This window comes from Trichomonas vaginalis, chromosome IV (genome assembly GCF_026262505.1).
Source record: "Trichomonas vaginalis G3 chromosome IV, whole genome shotgun sequence".
Lineage (NCBI taxonomy): Eukaryota > Parabasalia > Trichomonadida > Trichomonadidae > Trichomonas > Trichomonas vaginalis.
The window spans coordinates 31,726,292-31,735,514 of record NC_067206.1 but is presented as its reverse complement, the minus strand read 5'-3'; the positions used below and the strand labels follow the sequence as shown (position 1 = coordinate 31,735,514).

Sequence of the window (9,223 nt, the reverse complement as noted above, 5' to 3'; positions counted from 1 at the left end):
TTTTGTATGTAAAGATATGATTTCAACAATCGGCACAACAACAATTCAAGCCGCGAACGGCGGGACTCTGTCCACAACAACTTCACCAAACTCGTTAGTCATGAATCCAACATCTATGTTAGTAGAGATGAAAAGCTTCATTCCTTCTTCATATACTTTCGAAACAAAAATCCAGAAGATAAAGCAAGAACTTTTAACAAGTAATTTAGACTGTAGTGCGAAAGATGAAACAAATGAACAGTATCTTTATGAAATGCAGGACATTATTGACCATTTACCTAAACTACCTGAAATTCAGCATCAAAAACTAACTATTCCTGAATTCGATGAAATAGAAGTGAAACCAACTGACTCAGTAGAAATAAAGAAGTTCATTCGAAAGGTAAACTATGAGTTTCTAGGATTTCATTGCAACCATAAGGTTATGGACAAAGATTGCGACATGGTATATAAGAATGTTTCTGACATATATAAATCCGGGGAGTTTAAGACCTACGATAACTTTGTTTCGTTAGTTGCTGAATGTGTATGGCAGATAAGAGATAAAGATAGAAGAGGTAAAATATGGAACGAACAGATAAGACCAACTGCTTTTGAGTTAAAGAAAACCATTGACGCCTTAGTTGTTTTAGCAGGTAAGGTTTCAGAATATAACGCAAAAATGAATCCGCAATGTTCTAAATGTAAAGCAGCAATTAGGAAATATAACTACTCCGTCAAAGAGATAGAAAGAATGCGAAACGACTATGCAGACTTAAAGAAAGAAGCAGAAAAGCCAGCAGAAAATAAAATGGACATGTTAGCATTTCTGAACAAAAACTATCCAACTGCTGACGATTTCCTTCTATCTGACGTCAAGAAGAAATATAAAGAAACTTTCGGCATTGTTAAAACTTTTGACATACTGACAGAAGAAATAGAAGCTACGAAATTGTTTAGGATTTCAAATATACATCGTACAATTCATGTAAAACGCTTGTGAAAAACTGGGGTGAGAAAACAGGTGAGAAAACGGGTGACATCTCACCTCTTCACCTATAATATATTTTTTGCTTTAATTAAATGCTTTCCGGAAACGTCGATGAAAATCATATGGACAAATTATATGAAAAAATTAATAATGATTACCCCTCATTAACCAGGGAAATGACGGATTCTATAGTTCGTAAATTCGATGAAATACAGGATATGTGGTTCGACAGATTCGACATGAACGATAAGGAAAAGAGAAAGAACGATAACAATTTACTTACTAAAAGAATCCTAAAATCTAAAATAGGTGAAGCTTCAACATTTAACACAGTACATAACTTTTACACCGCTGTTTATATTTTCAATAATTTATTTAACGATGAACGAGAAAGAAAAAGTATGTTTAACGGAAGAAATGAATATGATTTTATCCTTTGTGCTGTTCGGGATGTTGACATGAAACTAAAGAAAATATTCTTATTACAAGATGACACGGTTGAAGATGAAGTCAATGAGTTTTTAAATCGTGATTTAAATGAAATTGATGAAGTTATGACCGAATGTTATAAAAAGTTCAAGAGGTGAAAAAAGAGGTGAGAAAACAGGTGAATCTCACCTCTTCACCTAAATTATATTTTTGTCTGATTTACATCCAACGAAAAAGTTTAGAAGAATTTTCTTATTCTTTCTGGCATGTTTTTATCTTTCCAGTACTCCCGCTCTAATGGTCCCAGATGAGTTGGTTTAGATTCTCTCAAGTTCTTAGATGGTATAACATCTTCAACGCCTCCTTCATATCTTACTTTATAAGTGTCATCGTTTGTGTTATAGTCAAGTATTTCAATAACCACTCCTCGCTTTGCTTCGTCAATGGTTTCAGCAAGTTTGCCATTACTACTTTCGACTAATTTATGTCGAGGGTAAAATGCTATGGAGTCGTCAGCAGCTTTTATAAGATATCCATTACCTTGCGTAGAGTCTACGATATAATAATTTCGACTTAACCTTAAACGTTTCTTTGTCAATGGTTTGTCGTCAAGAACTACACGAACTTTTGTACCAGGAATGAGAGTAAATTGTGTTGAATTTCTGATATTTTGTGTTTGGCTTCGTTTCTTTTGTATATACTTTTCTTCTTGTTGTTGTGTCATTGAATTTGGTGTATGTCCTGTTGTAGAATGTGTTGAGGAATTATATACTTCGAGAAAATGTTTCATTGTTTCTTCGGTAAAGTCTCGCTCTTGATTTAAATCTCTGAGCGTTCTTATGAAGCGGTTAATGATACCGAGTATGTTATGGTTATGGTCTTCAGTAGTGTAGTGAGTTATGTTATGCTTAATGAGAAATTCTGTGATTTCGTTGCTGAGGTATGCACTGTCTTGGTCTGATGTTAAAGTACTTGGGCTATGTTCTGCTACAAACTTTTGTAAAACTCTTAACACTTCATGAGTTCCTTTATTTCTCATTATATACGCATATGCTTTACGAGTGTTAACATTTATGAAGATGAGGAATGGTTTATGTCCTCCTTTTCTGCTTTGAATGAGAGTGTCAAATTGGTATGCGTCAGGAGTGTTGGAGTAAATTGGTAAAAAGTAGTCGTAAGGATTTATTTTTGTTTGATGTACAACATTTTTGTCAAAGAACCTTTTCACTTCAGCTCTGTTAGTAAATCCCAACTCTTTGCAGCTTCATTGAACTTCTTAAATGACCTCCATGGATGTTGTTCGAATACTTCTTTTCAAGCTCATTTATGTAAAGTTAAAGATTTTAACCAACTCGTATCCAAGCGTGCATTGTTATATAAGGAGGCATATAATCTTTTCCATTACCTGCTGGGTCTGTAATACCAGCTACAACATGTGTATGATTTCCTGCAGGTTCCACAGAAATGGATCAATGACTTCATCTTTGCTTGAAGTTTCTTTTCCATCTCTCCACGTCTGCTTTATATAGTTCATCTAACATCATGAAAATATAACAAGCATAACGAGGTGAAAGCCCACATGCTACAGCATTACTAAAAGTCATGAACATAATAACCTTTCAAACCAGGTGCCAAATTCTTTGCGATTTTCGTACGGAATCTCTTCCTTCGGTTTTCCGAGGGAAGCAATCATATGAGGAAATTCTTCTAAAAAGTTCTTTTGCCTGTTGGTTTTCAACCAATGATATGCTTGCTTTGGAGAACGAAGAGCGTTCATTATACTTTGCCATTTGATTACATATCATCTTTGACGAACGAATGAGGCTCAATTGTTTGTTATATTGTATGTATTCGTATTCTTCATTTATGCTTCATGAACGATAGCAGTTGTTGTGTTCTCTAATGTTGACATTACTGTTCTTAAATACAGGATTAAAAAAAATAAATAAAATAAAAACTAACTTATTTTTCTGAGATAAACACTATTTCTTACAACATTAAATTTTATCCTGTATGAAATGACTTAAAAAAAGATTATGACTGACTTCGAATACTGTCTCATTGACGCACTGACAGACCCTCAAAACTGTGGTTGAAAGTTCTTTAAGCTTTTAAATTGAAGGTCTACGACGCATTTTGTCTTCACTTACGTATTGAAAGAATATGGACCGTTATCATAACGAAGTGAATCAAACACTAATAAATTTGTAGATTAAAAAATTGGTTAACAATGAATATTTTAAACGTAGACCCAAACACTGCTGGAGATGATGAAGAATACAGACAAGTTATTGAAAAAAATAACCGCAAGATTAGATGCAATAGAAAAGAAGTTTAATGAATGTCTTTACAAAAACACGTATGAATATCTTATTGCAGTGGGAAGCCAGATGGAAAGAATTTACGTCAAATATGCAATTTATAAAATCTTATGTCGACAGGCTACGTAGCAACAGTGGTCTAAGGTGGTGTTATGGAGGGGTCAAGGTCTGTGGTTCAACCGCGACAGCGCCGTATTTTCTATTTTCTTTATTTGTCTTGTTTGTCGTGAATAAAAAGTGTCATAAAAGTGCTCTATCTTCCACCGGAATAAATAAAAAATTTACTCTTTATTTCTTCTTATTTCTTTGTTCCCGTGGAAGAAAGGGTTTTGCTGTTTTTTCTCAGCCGAAATCAATGATTTTTTCATTTTTTGAATCCCTTAGCGAATGAGGAATCTTTTCTCTCGTGGAAGCTTTGACCTAAAATATAATTTAGGTGAAGACGGTGAGATGTCACCTGTTTTCTCACCTCTTTTTCACCCTTCGTGACTTTGTCATAACTTCTTCGTAAATGCTTTGTCATAACTTCTTCGTAAATGCTTTGTCATAACTCTTTCGTAAATGCTTTGTCATAACTTCTTCGTAATGCTTTGTCATAACTTCTTCGTAAATGAGTGTAAATGGACCAAAATATTTATAGGTGAAGAGGTTGAGATGCACCTCTTTTTTCACCTAATTTCTCACCCTCATGAATTTTTCATGAATTTCCTTAAGATAGAAAAATAACGTTAGTTTTATTTTTATTATTTTTTTTATATTGTATGTAAGATATGATTTCAACAATCGGCCACAAACAACAAATTCAAAGCCGCGAACGGCGGACTCTGCCACAACAACTTCACCAAACTCGTTAGTCATGAATCCAACATCTATTTAGTAGAGATGAAAGCTTCAATTCCTTCTTCATTACTTTCGAAAACAAAAATCCAGAAGATAAAGCAAAGAACTTTTAACAAGTAATTTAGACTGTAGTGCGAAAGATGAAACAAATGAACAGTATCTTTATGAAATGCAGGACATTATTGACCATTTACCTAAACTACCTGAAATTCAGCATCAAAAACTAACTATTCCTGATTCGATTGAAGATTAAGATAGTGAAACCAACTGACTCAGTAGAAAAATAAAGAAGTTTGCGAATGAAATATGTTGTCATTGGTAATCTTTCATTTAGCATGTAGTGGTCTTCAACAAGAAGTAAGTCAATAGTTCTAACAGTTTCGCATTCTTTTGGTATATCTCTTTATTTCATTATGTCTTGAGTCATTGAAATAACCAATGGTAACATTAAATGCTATACCTGTTGAATCGGAAATTTCTTGTACTTTACTTTGAGGAAAGTCTCTAACACGAATGACTTCTCTCATGTGGTCAATAGTTTCTTCATTTACTCCAGCCTGAATGCAAGCATAAACGAAACAATTGTCCTCTGTCATAAGTGTTGCAGTTCTTTTGTTCAGTTCATTGAAGATTTGGTAGCGTTCAAGATTTATAGGTAATGTGCAAAGATACTTCCAGAACTGACCGCTTCTCTTCTTATAAAACTTCTTTTCACCATTATCTTTCCAAAAGCTTTCTATAAGTGCTGGGTTTCCTGTTTGCTTAAGAGCTTCCAAAATGGCTTTCTGGTCATTTGTCAGTGTGCTTTCATCTCTATATGGTCTCTTTTTTGGTTTGCCTTTCTTTACATCTGACATCGTTAAGCCTTCATATTCTGTTAAATCATACATCTTTATTTCGGTAAGATTCTTTATGTTTGTCAAGAAGAAGTCATAGTGCATTTCAACAATACCTGCAGCATTTGCTTCTATCTCTGATATAAAGTTCTCCTTCAAGAGCTGATGTAGTAATGTTCCAATATTATTGAGGTTTAACGTAGAACATTCATACTTTCCACCAAGTTTATAACATACCATCCATCTCTGTTGCGAGTTTATTTTAATTTTCTCTAAGAGTCTCATGAAAACCTTACCGAAATGTTTGTGTAAGTAGTCTCTGTTTGGTTCATCTAAAGCTTCGATGTTAAAGTCAATGAGTCTATTGCCTGACTTCACATTTCTCTTCCTATTCTCTTCATCTTTCTTTAACCATCTCTCACCTTCTTTTGGTTTGTCGTCAATGGAACGAATGACATCGTTAGCTTTGCGAACTTGTTCTATAGCACTTTTAAACATCTCTCTTCTCTGTTGTTTCAGTGTGTCATCTCTCTTTCGTGTTTCACCAACGTTTGCATTTGTTATGTCAAACATCTCTCTTCTTACTTCATGAGGTACAGCTCTTCTTGTTTCACCAACGTTTGCATTTGTTATGTCAAACATCTCTCTTCTTACTTCATGAGGTACTGAACGTCTATGATATAAGTCAATAGCAATGTCATTTAAAGGAAATGCTCTTGCATGGACTTCGTCCTCGCCGCGTTGCGGCTTTATGAACTCATGAATTCTATCATAACTTATTGCACCATTATAGTCTTTAATGAAGTCAGCTTTTTTGTTTGTTGCGTAATGCTTTGCAACATCTATATTAGCTTCTGTAAGAAGTTGTTTTATTTCCGAGTGTTCTAACTTAGACAACTTCCGATACATCTTTAGTAGGAAATAAAAAAATATTTTTTGAAAAAATTAGATTAGATTTTTTTTAAGTTATTTTTCAAAATAATTTAATATTTTTATTTTAATGAAACACATGCAAGATTGCAAGTTCTTTTCATACAATGCTCTCGCTACTGCCATCAAGAATGAGTTCAATAATGCTTCAAACGTTAATGTTATCTTTAACAAGAAGTTTGTGAAAGAATCTAAGTTTGGTCAGTATGTCAGACCATTAGCTATCGTCATTGACCGCAAACGTATACTTCACAAGAGTTAGCAGTAGTTTTGAAACAAAAGGGTTTCTTCGTGAATGTCAAAGATACACACTATACTGTCATAAAGAACTCCAACATTGACTTCTTCAGTATTGCTATGAATCTTTCCGAACAGAAAGAATATAAGAAGGGTGAAACATCTGTGAAATATTATCCTTCATCTCTGAAGACAATAACGAACAAAGATGTTATACAAAGTTCTTACCAAAGGTTGAAGAAGCTTCAATTGACATTGACGAAGGAAGTGAAATGGTTGAAGAAATTGACCCTGAAGCTATTTAACCAAAAATATATTTTTGGTGAAGAGGTGAGATATCACCTGTTTTTTCACCTCATTCTCTCTTCGTTAATGTTGTCGTGACTTCTTCGTTAATGTTGTCGTGACTTCATTCTTCCTCTTTGAAGTTATCGAAATATTCTGTTATTTTTTCCTTCAGTAATGTTAAGTCTTCTTTGAAGGTAAGTATTGTGCAACCTTTGATGTCATAGTGTGTTTGAGGAAGAGTATTTTTGACAATTTCTTTTATTTGCTCATTCGGTGTCATTGAAATCGGTAAGTTTTCACGATAGAACCAGTTTCTGTCAGATTTATATATTTTAGCAAGGTCGTAAAAGCTTTGTTGTTTCTTCTGACTAAATGCAACATAACCATATCTCTATCTTCTTCTTTCTCCAACTCTTCAGTATAAATCATATACTTATAACTCTTTTCCTTTCCTTTTGGTACTGAACGTGGTATTCTTTTCTGTATGCTTTTGTCTTTGGATTCAATGACTTCATCTTTTGCTTGAAGTTTCTTTTCCATCTCTCCACGTTCTGCTTTATATAGTTCATCTAACATCATGAAAATATAACAAGCATAACGAGGTGAAGCCCACATTGCTACAGCATTTACTAAAAGTCTATGAACATAATAACCTTTCAAACCAGGTGCCAAATTCTTGCGATTTTCGTACGGAATCTCTTCCCTCGGTTTTCCGAGGGAAGCAATCATATGAGGAAATTCTTCTAAAAGTTCTTTTGCCTGTTGGTTTTCAAACCAATGATATGCTTGCTTTGTAGAACGAAGAGCGCGTTCATTATACTTTGCATTTGATACATATCATCTTTGACTGAACGAATGAGTCTCAATTGTTTGTTATATTGTATGTATTCGTATTCTTCATTTATGGCTTCATGAACGATAGCAGTTGTTGTGTTCTCTAATGTTGACATACTGTTCTTACATACAGGATAAAAAAATAAATAAAATAAAAACTAACTTTATTTTTTCTGAGATAAACACTATTTCTTCACAACATTAAATTTTATCCTGTATGAAAGACTTTAAAAAGATTATTGACTGACTTCGAATACTATCTCATTGACGCACTGACAGACCCTCAAAACTGTGTTGAAAGTTCTTTAAGCTTTAAGATTGAAGGTACGACGCATTTTGTCTTCACTTACGTATTGAAAGAATATGACCGTTATCATAACGAAGTGAATCAAACACTAATAAAATTTGTAGATAAAAAATTGGTTAACAATGAATATTTTAAACGTGAAGACCCAAACACTGCTGGAGATGATGAAGAATACAGACAAGTTATTGAAAAAAATAACGCAAGATTAGATGCAATAGAAAAGAAGTTTAATGAATGTCTTACAAACACGTATGAATATCTTATGCAGTGGGAAGCCAGATGGAAATAAATTTACGTCAAATATGCAATTTATAAAATCTTATGTCGACAGGCTACGTAGCACAGTGGTCTAAGGTGGTGTTATGGAGGGGTCAGGGTCTGTGGTTCGAACCGCGACAGCGCCGTATTTTCTTATTTTCTTTATTTGTCTTGTTTGTCGTGAATAAAAAGTGTCATAAAAGTGCTCTATCTTCCACGGGAATAAATAAAAAATTTACTTTATTTCTTCTTTATTTCTTTGTTCCCGTGGAAGAAGGGTTTTGCTGTTTTTTCTCAGCCGAAATCAATGATTTTTTCATTTTTGGAATCCTTAGCGAATGAGGAATCTTTTCTCTCGTGGAAGCTTTGACCTAAAATATAATTTAGGTGAAGAGGTGAGATGTCACCTGTTTTCTCACCTCTTTTTTCACCCTCGTGACTTTGTCATAACTTCTTCGTAAATGCTTTGTCATAACTTCTTCGTAAATGCTTTGTCATAACTTCTTCGTAAATGCTTTGTCATAATTCTTAAATGCTTTGTCATAACTTCTTCGTAAATGAGTGTAAATGACCAAAAAATATTATAGGTGAAGAGGTGAGATGTCACCTCTTTTTTCACCTAATTTCTCACCCTCATGAATTTTCATGAATTTCCTTAAGATAGAAAAATAACGTTAGTTTTATTTTTATTTATTTTTTTATTTTGTATGTAAAGATATGATTTCAACAATCGGCACAACAACAATTCAAGCCGCGAACGGCGGGACTCTGTCCACAACAACTTCACCAAACTCGTTAGTCATGAATCCAACATCTATGTTAGTAGAGATGAAAAGCTTCATTCCTTCTTCATATACTTTCGAAACAAAAATCCAGAAGATAAAGCAAGAACTTTTAACAAGTAATTTAGACTGTAGTGCGAAAGATGAAACAAATGAACAGTATCTTTATGAAATGCAGGACATTATTGACC

The 9,223-nt window shown here is 33.7% G+C and overlaps 1 pseudogene across 1 annotated transcript, besides 1 other annotated feature; it reads right to left on the bottom strand.

Annotated features, from left to right (window-relative positions):
• Positions 1-9,223: part of a mobile genetic element that runs on past both edges of the window.
• Positions 6,973-7,427, bottom strand: TVAGG3_0203820 (annotated as a pseudogene). Its single transcript has one exon. A coding segment is annotated over exon 1 (455 nt).